At 38.2% G+C, this 15,377-nt stretch overlaps 2 protein-coding genes across 3 annotated transcripts in view; one reads left to right on the top strand and one right to left on the bottom strand.

Moving 5' to 3' along the window:
- Window positions 1–4,561, bottom strand: part of PACRG (parkin coregulated) — a 209,353-nt gene extending 204,792 nt beyond the window's left edge. The window contains exons 1-2 of one of the 2 annotated variants that reach the window (XM_064414885.1): window positions 4,420–4,561; window positions 3,780–3,965 (exon numbers count right to left, since the gene is read on the bottom strand). In XM_064414885.1, coding sequence (XP_064270955.1) covers window positions 3,780–3,923 — 144 coding nt within the window. In that variant the 5' untranslated portion in view covers window positions 3,924–3,965; window positions 4,420–4,561. Of the gene's footprint in view, window positions 1–3,779; window positions 3,966–4,180; window positions 4,312–4,419 lie in introns of those variants that run through there. The other variant, XM_064414886.1, reaches the window with a different exon arrangement.
- A 32-nt stretch (window positions 4,562–4,593) lies between these two features.
- The window catches only part of PRKN (parkin RBR E3 ubiquitin protein ligase), a 675,810-nt gene continuing 665,026 nt past the window's right edge, over window positions 4,594–15,377 (top strand). Inside the window, exon 1 of the mRNA XM_064414870.1 lies at window positions 4,594–4,740. Coding sequence (XP_064270940.1) covers window positions 4,734–4,740 — 7 coding nt within the window. The 5' untranslated portion in view covers window positions 4,594–4,733. The remainder of the gene's footprint in view (window positions 4,741–15,377) is intronic.

Genomic DNA, 15,377 nt, shown 5'->3' with positions numbered 1-15,377 from the left:
ATTGTACACAATTGCTATTGTTAAACTGGAGAAGTTTCTCCAAGACAGATGTGCTACTTCTCAATATACATTTATCAAAACACTCTAACTTGACATCTATTTGCCCCAAAACACATAGTTTTTTCCAATAACTTAGCTGTTATAATCAAAAGATACAACTTATTTCTCATATTCTTTCCTATAGCCTCAAAATCAAATCAGAAACTTTGACTGCTACAAGGTAAACAACGAAAGTAGTCTTGGTTACACAGTGAGGATGAATATAAATATAACGACAAATCACAAATTTCAGATCACAAACAAATCACATCAGGGTTAAAATGAAACTTTTGCTGAGTTATAATGAGATTATAACTTTTATGAGTTATAACCAAATGGTAAAGGGTAAGAAAGCCCTTCACAACACACATTACTGAAGATGGCTTGAGAGAAGTGTTTAAAGTACAAACATTGAGAACTCATCCCAATACATACAGACTGCAGATTCCTAAATGCAGAACAGAAGAATGAAAATCCAGAGCTGCAATATAAATAACCATTTTTCTGCTTAAGAGCAATTACACTTTTTTTCGGAGATGAAAGCTGTGCCCTATACATAGCTAAGAGTCTCTACGGCTGAATAGCTGCTTTGGTTTTAGAAATCCAGAAAAAAGTTTTAGCATCCCTTCCTTTCTAAGACCATCTAGTAAACCTTCTCATTCTATCCCTGTGGCCTGTTCCTGAAGGCAGTTTCTGACTGATGTCATAGAACACATGAATGTAACACTAATCTTATAAAAGTTGATAGACAGGAATTACCTTTCTACTGTTTCTTTTAAGTACAAAAATGAATCCTGTCCTTGAAAAAGTGCTTTTACCACTGGTGCATTACAGAAAAGTGGAACATTAACACTTTATTCTCTTCTTTAGAGTTGCAGAAAATAGGAAAATATAATCTAGAGAGGATCACAAGTGAACCAAAATATCTTCCTGCTGTCTACATTCACGTTCAGACACTTCTATACTGGCTAGTCTATACATTATTTTTTAATTGTGTTCCTAATTCTATATGCACTACCTCTGAAGTAAGAACACATAACATTCTTGATTCCACCAGAGGACAAAACAATTAGAATGTAAATGTAGCTTGTTATTATAGAAGACCTTTATTGAACCTTGCTTTTAATCTAAACTGCTATATAAATTTACAGTATTGGAATAACTTAAATACTTTATTCAGTTCAGGAACATTTTTGGGTGAATATTTAAGCATTGTATTTCATTAAGCGAATTTTGGATTTAGTGAGAACTGAGAAAAGTCTTAAATACTGTATCTACTTAATTTCTGCACTTACTACTGACTATGAAAGCAGACTTTATTCAGGAACATTAATGAAAAACAGCTTAATAGAACACTCTTTGCCCAAGCAACGTAAAAGAATTCTGGAACATTTACTACAATATTTACAGTCATATATGTACAATGGTAATCAGTTAAGACTCTACACTAAGAGTTTAAGACTAACTACATGCTTGCACCAAAGGCTATTAATCAATACCTCATTGTTTGACCTGGAGATGCCAAACACGTTTAACCCTGTGCCTTATCATGCTGTTAACAAAAAGAATTACCATGTTGTAACTAGATATTCCTGCTGTGCTTTCAACCCTCCAGTCAACTCCCAAGCCTTCCATGAGAACTTCATCAATGATGTCAACCTCTGACAAGTGAGTACTTAATAAATCTAAAGCTCCATTTAAAAAGTAGTTGGATAGGTAAAAAGCAACTCCCATTTCTGCACAGACAGCATGACAGTGAGATATTCATTTTTTGCACACTGACTGGAAATTATTCTGGTGGTTGCCTGACCACAGATGGAGCTCTTGCAAAACAGAGCCCTGGCACTGTGAATCTCCCAAGACCACTAAGAGTTTCAGAGCTTCCAACCCAGTTATGAGTAGAACGTGTGCAGCAGGTCAGAACACTGTGAACCTGAGCTCTGACAGGCTCAGACAGCAGGCAAGGGGCCAGGTGAGCAGAGCAGAAATGAAACACGTTGCCCGGAGGGGTCAGGCAATTCCTGATGTTGGGAGGTTTCACAGTTTAGCTAGGAAAACCATCACTGACCTGATCTGAATGCTGGTGACAGGCCCACTTCAAGTGGGAAGTTGGGTTAAATGATTTCCAGATGTCCATGACAAAGAAAACAATATCTGTTATTCTGTGAGTAGTTGCAAAGGCAGCAGATTTACCTGTATGCAGTTGCTTAATGACAGTATAACATGATTTAATGTTCTGTTCATGTTTAGGAAGTTAGAAATGCAGCCATAAAAGTTAATATTCTATAAATATTTAAAAGCAAACCTGAATTCTGATTAAACTCATAGTTAGTTATTTTCACAAGTCACAGTTCCTTTTTTAAAATTAAATATGTATTTCTCAAACTCCACCAAAACGGCTGATTCTTCTAGACAAAATCATCTTCTACATATGTAGGTGTAAACAACCATGTGCAAATATCCATTAGTTGAATTTTTTCCAGAGAACAGGAAACATATTTTAAAAATTAATCCTAAAGGCTGCTGAAGTATTATAGTTCATTCCATGCATCACTAGAATAAAATCAAACAAACCAAGCCATCTTTAAAACAAAGGGATTTTTTGGTCATGTTCACCTTGTGTTTTTCCAAGTAAGGTGAAATATGTTGTAGTTTTACTAATTAGGAGAAAGCTTTTTAGCTTTTTTTTTTAGCATTTAGTAAAAGTCTACAACTTTTACTCTATTTAACATTTCTTTAAAGACATGCTTGTTTGGGTTTTTAAGAGGATGTTCTTGCAGAAAACAAGATCAGAGAGACTGCACCAGGAAGATCACTTCAGCAAAACAAAGAGAAATAATGTATTTCATAAAAGCTGTCAGAATACTCTAGATTTAAAAAAACCCTTGAGGACTCAAGCCTTTGCTAACACCTCGAACTGTGTCCAAATGAAGAATACAATTCAGGAGTTTAGGCAGAGATGTATGGTAATATTACCTCATCCACTCACATGCTGAACATCTGTACTCTGTACTAGTTGGCTTTTTAACTCCTAAATTCTGAAAAAGGTATACAAACAAGACAGTATAAAGAGATTTGAAGGGCCTTTATAATACTGTTTTAACTCCCAAGCCTCCAAGTCCACGATTAGAAATTGTGACTGTGACTTGTTGGATCAATTTCTCTGTCTTTGAACTACCAGTTGGAGAACTAATGTTTGTTTGTTTAGTATTCTCCTAGATAGTGTGGAAGCTTTTCCTTATATTTCCAAGCTTGTTTTAAGAAATCTACTAATCTATTTTCCAGATCTCCGCAATCCTATGTGACATTCACACCAATTTTATACACTATGCCAGTGTATTAAAACTTTTGAGAAATACTGCATTACCACTTGACAGCATTTTGCTGAGTGGGAGGCATTAAGCCTCACACACAATTCCACAGGCTGACACTTTAACAGGATGTGCATTTCTAATACAAAACCATACAAAAAACCCCCAAAAAACAAAAAACCCCCAAACTTGTGGCACCAAAGTAAAGCACTTGGTGAAAGCATCACAACTCCCACAGGCACAGAGATGATTACTGCACTTGCGGTAATACTATTGCAAAGTCTGAGGGTAATTTCAGCAACCAGCAAACTCCAGATAAGGCATTAGCAACTTGCACACCTTCCAGACATGTTTTATAGCTCTAACTTGCTATGCTTCTTGGACAAGTTGAGTTAATTAGTACCACCTCTATGCTGGCAGCAAACGTACCACGCTGTTTTTCATCATGGCTTTAATACTGAAACCCTCACAGGCCTGCTGCTTGTCCTGCTGCTGGTCCTTCTTCTCCCGCCGCTGGGGCCGCCTGTCACCGGCGGGTTTTGAGGGACCCGGACGCCCCTCCTCCATTACCATCTCCCCACCGGCGCCCACGACGGACCAGATGCAAATAACGGACTGGAAAAAACAAGCGCACATCAGCGTCCCGAGCCCGGCGCCTTAGAGCAGGCAGCAGGTCCAGCTTCGCTCCCTCCACAGCCAGCGGCATCCTCACGGGCCGTGCCGCGCCTCCCGCGCCCCTCACAGGCCCCCTTTGCCTGCCCCCAGCCCCCTTCGGCATCCTCCCAGCTCGTCCCCCCCGCACTCCGCCGCGTCCAGCCCTGCATCACCACCTGATGTCCTTGTCCCCCGGGGCGTCCTCGCCCCCGCCCGCCCGCCCGCCCGCCGCTGTCTCCCCTCCGCCTCGGGCCCTGCGGGTCCCTCTCGGGCTCCGTTGGGCACCTGCCGGCGCGCGCGCTCCCCCGGCCGCGCGGCCGTCGCCAGGCAACGCGTCAACAACCCGCCGGGGGAGCGGCAGGGCGATCGCGGGTAACCCCGTCGGCACCGCCCGGTCCCGCACAGCTGTACCTACCCCCGGTGCAGCGTACACCGGGGCGGCGGGCAGCAATTAACGAGAAAGTCATTAGCGGTGTGTGGGGGAAAGGTGAGGCGGTGACGCGCGAAGAGCGTGTGCGGGTGTGAGCCGGCCAGGAACTACGCTACCCAGAGAGCCCAGCGTGCGCCTCCACCTCCCTCACTGAGGCGCATGCGCGTTCAGGGCCGGCCCACCCCCTCCGCCCGCGGTCGCGCGACCCCCCAGAGCGGCTGCGGGGGGAAGCGCTCGAGCGGGGGGCGCGGCCGGCACGTGCGCGCGCGTGCACGCGCCGCCCCCCTCCCGCCGCCGCCATGATCGGTGAGTGAGCGCGTCAGGCGCGCCCGGATGCGGGTCCGCCCTTTCCTTCCCTTTCCTGCCCGCCCCTCGCCTTCCGGCCCCTGCGCTGCTGCCGCCGCGGCCGCTGCTGTGGTCCCCTCTGCTGTTGTCGCCTCTGCTGTCGCGTCCGCGGCCCCGGGGATTGGCCCGGGTCCCCTCGGCCCCCGCCCGTCTCCCCCGGTGCCTCGGCAGGGCGGGGCGGGCTGGGGCTGCCCTCGGTCTGCGCCCGCTGCTTAAAGCGCCTCGGTGTTAACCATCTGCAGGAGCCGCGGGGGCCAGAGTGCTGGGAAGGGGCAAAAAGTCTGGCCGGGCCTTGTGACTGAGGTCATTTTTAAATCGCTTTTTATTCTTTCTCAGTATATTGTAAATGCTTCTCGGCAAGGTGTGTGCGATCAGCTAACTTTTTTTTGGCCTTGCCAGCATGAATACGTGTTATTAGTCTGGCGTGGTTCCTGGTGGCGACCTGGAAAAGAAGAAACTTTTGACACCTCCTGGTGTTGGGGGTGTGACCCTTTGGTCCTTGAGCTGCTTTCTGTGCCATCCATTGCTGGTGCCAAGCGTGACTCGGTTGTTTCAGCAGTGGATTTTCCTCTCTTCCTTGAAAGATTAATCCATATCTGGGGAGTTCAGAATTACGGGATCCGTTTTGTAGCTTTCCTATTTATTACACATTTCATCTTGCTTTTACTTACTCAGTTTTGAGAATTATTTAAATTAAAACCTATAAAATGTAGTGGATGCACATGCATTTTAGCAACTTTTTGCTGTCCCCAGGCTTGCTGTTTTATCATCAGTATTGGTGTCATAGTTGCTGTCTACTTAAGATCTTATGAAGTTGAAAACTGTGCATTTAGTTGTGAAAATATTTATTGTTTTTTCCAAGAGTGCTGTGGGTCTTTCAAGCATTCAATTTTTTTTCGTAGCAGTATATGATTGCAGGTGTATAGCTAATGTTCTTTCACCTTTGCTAAAGCTAAAAAGAAGATTATAAACAGTTGTCCAGTATTTTCACTCTGTATACATATTAATGCAAGTGATCTCTTCCTAGTTGTGGAATTTTTCTTACAGGACTTTGTAATTTGAGCTACTTTTATCCGACATGGTAGAGAACATTTTAAGTCTTGGCTTAAGCAAAGCACAGAGGGTCAGGTGCTTCTATTTTGCATTGTCATCTGCTGATCTGATGTATTGCTGTAGTATATAAAATACATGTGTTTGCAGAACTGCAGTGTGTGTTTGTTTTTGAATCCTTCAGAAAAGTAAGTGGAGTGTACCTAAGGGACTGCCCATGTGGTTACAGAGCTGTTGCCTCTAGCTTCACACTGAAATCTAAATATTTACTTACTGCTCATGAATATAAATGCTACATGACTGAGGAATGATAATTTTATTTTCACTGTGGCAGACGGAAACATTTGTGAATATTGATTATGAAATGTACAGACCAATTAGTTGCAAATTTAAAAACGCAGCTTTACATGAGTTGGAGCTGCCCTGGTTTAACCCCAGCCGGCAGCTGAGTAACACACAGCCTCTGGCTCAGCCCCTCCTCCCCTGCCTAGCAGCAGGCAAAATAAGAACAGTTTAATAATTGAAACAGAGTAATAAAAATACTGATAATACTGATAATGCTAATGATGACGATAATAGTAATGAAAATGAGAGAGAGGAATAAAACCCAAGAGAAACAAGGGATGCAGAATAAAATTGCTCACTGGTCACTGACCAATGCCCAGCCCTTCCTCCAGACCAACTCCCACCAGTGTGGTGTGGAATATCCCTGTGGCCAGTTTGAGTCAGCTGTCTCCCAGTTTCCTATGCACCTCCTCACTGACAAAGCATGGAAAACTGGAAAGTCCTTGATTTGGGCTAAGCACTGTTTAGCAACAACTGAAACATCAGTGTGTTAGCAACATTATTCTCATACTAAATTTGAGATGCAGCATTGGACCACCTGCTAAGAGAAATTAACTCTATCCCAGCCAAAATCATGACACCCTCCCCCACCCCCCAGAAATAAAAGAATTTTCTTCAAACTATGTGACGTGGAGACCCAGTCCAATATCCTGCTTTGAGAATTTCTGAAACTCTCCTCTAAACGCTTGCGAGCTGGGAATGCCATATAAAAATTTGGGGGCAGGAGGGCAAGGGTGAGATAATCATCTGCCCATTTTTTAATCTGGGTATTCAAAATAATTTTCCTATGAAACACATGGTATGTTTTCCAAAATGTTTCACAGTTCCATATCTCTAGAAATGTCTTATGTCCTCATAAGTTAATGCCGTAATATACTTGTACACATGATAATTCCTTTAATTGATTTTTAAATTTTCTATCTTCTTTCTTTTTTCTGTTTGGTTCTCACAGACCAGGTCATATAGGTCATTGTGCACATTCAGGTTCTTTACATGGTAATTTGAATCTGGACTGAGCTAGTTAAGTGACATAGCTTGTCATAGCTCTGCTTAGGGGCATGGTAGGTTTGGGGAGTTGTTCAAGGTGAGTTTTTTAAGTTTATTCTTTATTTTATTTATTTGCTTACCATTGGATCAGCTGAAAACTGGTGTTAGTGGAATGGAAGTGACAACCTGCAGTTGGATTGGCTGATCTATTTCTTAGTCAGTTTCCAAATGTTGTAGTTCATGACTGTCCCACTCCTATATTTTGATCAGTGCTAAAATAATATGACGATGGATGATCTTGCAAAATAAGGATAAAAATCCATCAGGTTTATCTGATGTAGAAAAATGCATTGGTATCCTTTTGCCTGTTTTATTCTTGACCCTGGACAAGATGGAGAAAGAATTATTGTTCACTTTTTGAAGCAGACTGAAACCTGCCTGATTGTACTAAACTGGCTTTTAAGCTGTAGCTCTTGTGTTGCATAATTTTTCTTAATCAGCATGTTCATGTCTACATTAATATTGTTAAAGCTTGTCCCAGGAGAAATTGTAGCACCAAAGTTGTTTTTTGAAGCATATGGAAATAACTGAAATGTTTGCCATGATATTCCAAATTCTCTTAAGATAACTAGAGACAAAGAATCATTTGAGTTCTCCAGCTATCACTCAAATATTGAATTTGATGACAGTGAACTTAAGGGTAGAAATTAATGAAGAATTAATCATGAAACTGCCTTTTATTTCATGCCCTTGAGCAATTTGTACAGTAGTAGGTGGTATTTGTGCTGGTAAACATGCATCTTTTCTTGAACAAGGCAGTCTTATTAATGATTTCTCATAAATTCAGACAAAAGATTGCATAAATAACTTGTCACAGTTATGATGCATTAGGTACACATGGTAGCTTTATATGGTGTCTTTTTTACAGTGGCTACATGCCTATAAAGGATAAGCCACAAAATCATCAGCAATTACTTCTCCATATATCACAATGGCTTCCAAAACAGTGGCATCATAAATTATGTGCTTCAGAGAAATTAACTCTGCTGTTTTCCTGGGTTTTTATTTCTAACTATTTTTTTTTTGGTTTTTAATGGCAGAAGCTCGCTCTTGGACTTCAGAACTATTTGAGGCTGTCTGCAGAATGTAACACCTCTATTCATGCTAGCAATTTCAATGATGGAAATTTTAAAACTCTGACTCTAAAACTATTCAAAAGCTTTCATGCCCTCAGATAATCTCTGAAGTTATAACATTATATGTCAGTATTTTCTTCTCCATTTACCTTTGAAATAGGGAAAACAATGACAATGATATACACATATCTAAAAAGTATGATGGGTCATTGCCCATTAAACATGTCCAAAATAAATTGTCTGGATCCTGCAGTTTTTACCATACCTTTTGGCTGTATTCCTGTTCTGATTGTTGAGGAAGACTTGATTTTCTATCCTTGGCTGGTTTGAGCTAAGTTGAAGTTACGAAAGGCAGGTGGTTACCAAGTGAACATTTTCACTTAATAGCAAGTGCCTTGCTATTAATGTCTTCCCTTTTTAACCCTGATTTTGGAAATCTGACCTATGGGATTGTGGTTTTTTTTTCTGAATATGTCAAACGTTCTTTCGTTATACATTATTTGTGCCTATAGCATAGATCTGTTGGTAAGAAAACAAGTAAAATCTTGTTTGTGCTTTGTTTTATTCCATGGGTTTTATTCTTCTTTCAACATTTCCTTATGATTTGTGGACACAGTTTGTTTTTACCTCGAAGCTCTAAGCCTAGACCCCTCAGCCAAGAAAAGAAAAAATAAAAGCATTAAGAAGTTGATTTATTGTTAAGGAATTTCTGAAGCTGATAAAGATGAATGAATATCCTAATTGAGGAAAGAGCTTGTCATTACATGGTGGTTTAAAGGACAGCAAGGTTATAATGTATTAATGTGTATAAAATGCAAGTACAGATTTTTAGAGAGCAGTTGCAATCAAAAGCTGTTGGTTGTGCTGTTTTTTGTGAAGATGGTATGAACAATGTATTTGTTGCCACAAAAGTTGGACATCCTCCTTTGCTTTAGTTTATCTGCTGAGAGTGGGATTTTGCGTACTATGTAAAAGTAGGCTTGTGCACTAAGCTTGATGTTGATGACATAGAAGGGCACTGAAGCAAATTCATTTGCATTTGTAAATTGTTTGCGATACATGAAAACCACAAACAAAAAAACAAAGTTGTCTTTCCAGTAACAAAAATGTTCTTGCTTTGTTCACCACTGTTGTGATGATAGTGTGATTATTGTTTTGTTAAAAGTAAAACTTTTCTATATTATGATGTAGTTTCCTACTTCCTTTTATTTGTTTGGTGGATTTTTTTTGTTTGCTTTTTGTTGGGTTTCGTTTTTTTCAGTGTCTTCCTGTCTGTGCTACTGTTTTCTATATCTTTTGTTTAGCATTTCTAAATGTCTTGCTCTTAGTTCATTGATTTTTTTTTTGTTTAATTAAATTTAGCCAATAGAACTGTCTTGTGTCAGATCTAATACTTCAGATTTAATAACTTTCAGTGTATAGACCTAAGGATATTTAGCTAAATTCACAAGAATCACAAAAAACTGAGATGCCTGGGCTTTTTTAGGCCCATTGTGTGAGCTATTTCTCTAAGACATCCTTTCTGTCAGAAGGAACATTTAGACCCTCAAAGTTCAAGGAATAGTGTTCATCTGCTTTTTGTCATAATAATTTTACATGTGTATTTTCATTTTTTTTAAATGTGCCAATCCAGTAACGTTTTGGTAATGTGCTTTGATGTCATGGCAGAATTATTTTCCATTTTCTTCATTGGTCTTAAACTAAAGGACTGTTCAGCTGGAAATAAAAGTGGTTCATATTGGACATCATATTACATCTCTGGCATATGGTTCTCCTTTCAATTTATTATTTTAAATTTTTTTTATGAGCTGAAATACTTTTGGTACATTTATGTTTACATTTTTTCCCTTTTCTGATTACAGTGTCCTCTGTGGAATACTCTCAGTGGAAACATATGTTCAGAACTTCAAAGTAATTACGCTATTACTAAAAGCTTCATAATTAGATTACTGAAACTAAATGTTGAAGAAATTTGATTTTCTTTTATCCAGTCATATCAATTTCATTCCAATCTGCTTTTTGGCTGATTGAAGCAACATGGTAGGACAAAGTCAAAGCCTAAGTAGAATTTGTTAAGATTGGCATAGACCGGTTCCAAAAGAAGAAAAGGGAGCTTAGAGCAGTGTTTAGTCTGAGAGCAAGATTACAAAAAAAGAAAACATATATTGCCATTTTAATAGTAAATTTTTAGTGGTAGGTACCTCTACTTGAAAAACTGGATTTGAATAATTCAAGCATGACCTTGTCTCTTTGTGATAACTGACCCTTTTTCTCACAAGTAATGGGTCCAGTTTGTGTCTAAGCTACTTTGTTTACAAAATATTGCCCTAATTGCCTGTTATCTTTCTTTAAGAGTGAATTTGTTGTTGTGATGAAATGGGTGTAGCTTGTGTTGAAAAAAGCTGTTCACTTCCAGGAACTGCTACAGTCTAAGATATTGATGCAGCATCAACAACAACCAAAAAACCCAACAACAAAAAACCTAGTTCTTTCATTTTGCTCTAGCACAGTTTGGGCACAGTACTTTAAAAATATTTAGTCAGGTGTACAAGAAGTCATCAAAACCTGTAACTGTAGAACTATACCTCATCTATCTTTTTTTTTTTTTTTTAGCTCATCTGGAAAATATGAGGTCTTTTAAGAGCAGGAGGTGTTATCTTAATGATCCTGAGCAAAAACACTGTGTCTGTTAGGTCTCACAAGACCCTGGTGTATTGGTCTGTTGACTTGCTTCATATTTTTTCTTCAAGGTGTATGAAGCTACAGGTTAACCTTTAAATTGATTCTTTTTTACTCACTTTACATAATTTTAGAATATTTTATTCACACTAACTCTGCTACTGTTTGAGATTTGACCTTAGCTTGGTGTGTGCTTTATGTGAGCAGTTGGTGTTCTGAGGCATATAAATTTGAAACTTGGTTAATGATTAATGTTTTGAATTTTTACATTTTTGTGGTTTGTTTTCATAGTCTACTTTTCATTCTACCTGCCCTTATTATACACAGTAAAATAGCAGATGAAACTGAAAAGTTTCTTTTACAGTACTTCTAACAATTTCCATTAGAATTATCTTGATGGAAGCAAATATCCCATCTGGTTTACTTTTTAACACAGCAAAACTCCATAGTGAGCTGTGTGCTGGAGCCTGGCTGAATTCCATACAGCAAGGCTCTTGGCCCTAAGCAAGATGAGCACAATCTGTTTCCCTTATTTCTAATAAAGGAAAAGGAGAGGTTTTTCATTTGCTTCTTTGTTGCATTATGTTTACATTTTATGCCTCCTTTTCTTAGAATAGCTGCTTTCCTGCTGTTATCCTTTTTTTTTTTTTTTCTTTCAGTACAGGTAAAATGAAAACACATTACAGCCTTATAAAAGTACTGAGTGCTGCTCTGAAATGACATTAAAACTCAAAAAATTCAAGTATGGCATGATGCTTTGGCCACATCAATCTCATAGAACACCTGAAGCTCAGGAGAAGTACTTCTGGAGCTTTTTCCATTGTCTTATTCCTCAAATAAATACAAGACTTAAGTAACATATACTAAAATCAATCAGTCACACAGTTGATCCTACCACTGCTCTTAAAGTTTACCTGTGCTGTCCAAATGCAGCTTCCTTAGCCCATAACTTTATGTGCCCATTTGTACCTGAGAATTATTGAGTCACATATACTTAATACCGGCTGATTTTACTGTGGGTGTATGCAACTCTGCTTAGGAGTTACGAATTTGCACCTCTGAATTAGGCTCAGAATTAAATTTGCTGGTTTTTGTTATAGATACGAAGACAAAAATAATTCCACATTTAAAAATAAGCTTCAGATACTTTAAAATTATATTTAAAACTATACAGTTATTGTAATATTACATCAAATAAGTGAACATTTACTATATTAACGTACTATCGCTTTTGCAGAGATTTTGAATTCTTGGGTAATATCCTGATGGAAAGTCATGTAACTTGCATAAAAGTTACATGCTGTTTTGGGACACTGGCTTCTTAAAATTGTGTCATGAAAACATCTGTGATTTTTTTATTTTCCTTCTCATTTGTTTAGAGATTTACATTAAAAATGCCAGCTAACACTCAAATACTACAAATAATCCTTGTTTGTGGTATCATTTGTATTTGGTGACAGACTTGAAATGTTTCTCATGTTGTACTCCATTTCTGAAAGCCTGGCATTTCCCTACTTTGATCTGTCAGTGACAACAGGTCCATTCCTGATTTTTCAATATTAAGAAGTCAGTAGTTCTTTTTAATGTAAATAAAATTGAAAAAAATAAGCACTCTCAATAGGTAATAATAGAACTATTGCTGTAATTCTGGTAAGAACCTAAGATGTCCTTGTGTAACACTATGTGCAATGAGTATTTAGTGCCAATTCCTGTTTCATTTCACGTGTTATATTAGAACTGTTCATATAATCAGTTTCCTGAACTAGGAAAGAAGAGAGTGGGCAATAAACCAATTTAGGATACAATTGCAACACATAAAAAATGCAATAGTTGATTTCATGTGAATAAAACTTGAAATTTAGTTCCATTCTAGACATGAATTAAAAGAGGCAGCCCTTTGAGGATAAAGGGAGCTGTGCATAGGGAGCCTTTTAATTTACTTTGCCAATTGTGCAAAGGGGTCATTAGGATAAAAAAGTCAACATGTGTGGGTTTCTTGTTCATTTAATCTACATGAAACTGTTGTGCATATCTACTTGCTGTGTGTGGGTTGCTAAAGAATCTGACTGTTAACAGTGATGTTGCAGTCAAATAAGAAAATGCTGATTTCTTCAGAAGGCAAGTTTGCATCACTCCTATTGGTTTCCATATGGATTTAAAAATCAACTATCTTAGAAGAAACAAGTGTCTTTTTGACAAGGCTTCTCTACTGTTTCGTCCATAGGACAGTAATGAAATTCTGTTTGTCTTTGGTGTTTATGTCAGGAAACACAACCTTCCTGGGCTACTGTATTACTGAGTAGGGAGTGAGTGAGAGACACCAGGGAATTGTTACCATGTAGATACAAAATCAGTACCCAAAAGCCTGACCTTCTTTGTTTTCCCCAACATTATCAGGACAAATTCATCTAAAGTTTGTCTTTAAAAGTATGTAGATAATGTATGTATGGGATGATGATACAGCCACAAAGACAGCCTCCTTCCTTCTGTTTTGAATGTACAGCAGTGAACCACTTGCACTCACAGAGGCCCCTGCACCTCTGAGGCTTTGCCCTTTCAAGCTTTTATGTGTGTTGGACGCTGACTGCAAATTACAACAAGCCACTCTGTAATACCTTATTTCTTAATACCAAAATGTGCTTGGGGGGGACAAAGCAGTTAAAACATTAACTGTGTTCTCTCGTTACTTTAAAAACTTAAAGATGGATTTTGGATTTTCATACAACTAGCATTTTTTGTGCATAGGGCATTATTTTACTTAGAGAGCAAACTAAGCTTTTGAAGTGGACTTACTTGCATTCTTCGCCAGAATTAATTAAGTTTGTGAGGATAAAGCTGATTTTTCCATGGTGGTTTACTGATGCATCAAAGCTAATTTTTCCATTGAGTAAATTACAAAATGAGTGTCTAGTCCCTATCTTAATGTGTTTATATTGAAGACCATTTTTTCCTGAATCTGTCCATCTAGTTAGCCCTGTACATTGAAATCCAAATGCTACTAATACATGACATAATTCTGTAAGAACCATCTATTGTGTGACCATGAAGTCTTGCGGTCTTTATGTATCCTAATTGGCGTCAGTATGTTTTACTATAGTTAAAAGTATTCCAATTCCAAATCATATTTTTGCATCATAGATATGTTTAATGGGATATACTTAGTTTAATCCTTAATTGAAGTAAAATATTCTTAAAATGGTCTATTTCAGAGTAATGAGAGCATAAATAGCTTTTATGCCGTGTAGCTAAATTAATGGAAATGTGACACTTCAAATCTGCAGATAAACCAAATGTCATTAGATAGATGAAGTTTTGTTGGTTTTACTTATCTATTAAATTAACATCAACTTTTAGGAAGGAATGTGGAATTCCAGATTTAGCCTGGAAATTGTAAGGATTTAAATTCTTTAGGCTTTAAGAGTCCATGGTTTGCGGTAGGTGGCTTCTCATTTTGATGGTAACACTGTTTTTCTGACTTTCCCTGTTAAGTTATTTCAATAAGAATGATGCCCTAAGAGTGATGCCCCTGTAGTGAACTAAGGAAGTTGCCATGAACTATTAATAACAGGCCGAGTTGAATGTGATTTTATAGCCCCTTAAGGAGTTGGAGTAATGTCCTCTGTAAAACCATTCAGTTCACCTGATCTTTACACTGGAAACATCAAAAACATATTCCTACTTGTTAACACTAAAGGGGGGAAAAGGTGACTTGGGAGTGTATAATTTTGTGCATCATTGTTTAGCCCTCAATTATTTTTAAAAACCATGAATGTCTTAATTTCAACTGAAAACAGTAAGTGCATGAAGAACTGTAGAATTGGTGAAATGCACAAAATTTGTTGCCATTTTAAATACCTAATAATTAATTTTTTTCTCTAGAACATTACTTTTGAAATTACTTTAATAAAATTAGCTTTTTTTTACCTTTATTAATATTTGGCAATATTTCCATATTTTTCAAATTTTTTTTAGTGATTTGTCACTTAACTGTTTAACTTAAAAGCATAATGATCTTTAATATCCAACTTCAATTTGGCTGGTCACCAAAAAGTGTAATTAAAGAGTTTGTGTGTTCAGCACTATCTGCCACTTAGTGCATGCTGCCTCACCTGCATGCGCTAGTTGGTACTGGGCCGTAACAATCTTTGCAGTGCTAGTTTGCACAAAATCTGTTTAGTTTTCTCATAAGATGCTGAATGTTTCATGTTGCCTGCATTAGTTAATGTAATTTATAATGGCTCATGGCTGTAAGCTATTCTTACATAACTGTTAGGAATCAAATTTTATTTTTACTGCAGCAAAACTTTATACTTCTTTTTAATCTACTTAAATTTTGATAATATGGTGTAGTTTATACATATATTAGAAACAGGTACATTTCTTACAGAGTGAGCAGTAATT

This window comes from Passer domesticus, chromosome 3 (assembly GCF_036417665.1).
Source record: "Passer domesticus isolate bPasDom1 chromosome 3, bPasDom1.hap1, whole genome shotgun sequence".
NCBI classification, from domain to species: domain Eukaryota; kingdom Metazoa; phylum Chordata; class Aves; order Passeriformes; family Passeridae; genus Passer; species Passer domesticus.
The sequence above is the reverse complement of the archived record's forward strand: the minus strand, read 5'-3'. Positions and strand labels throughout refer to the sequence as shown.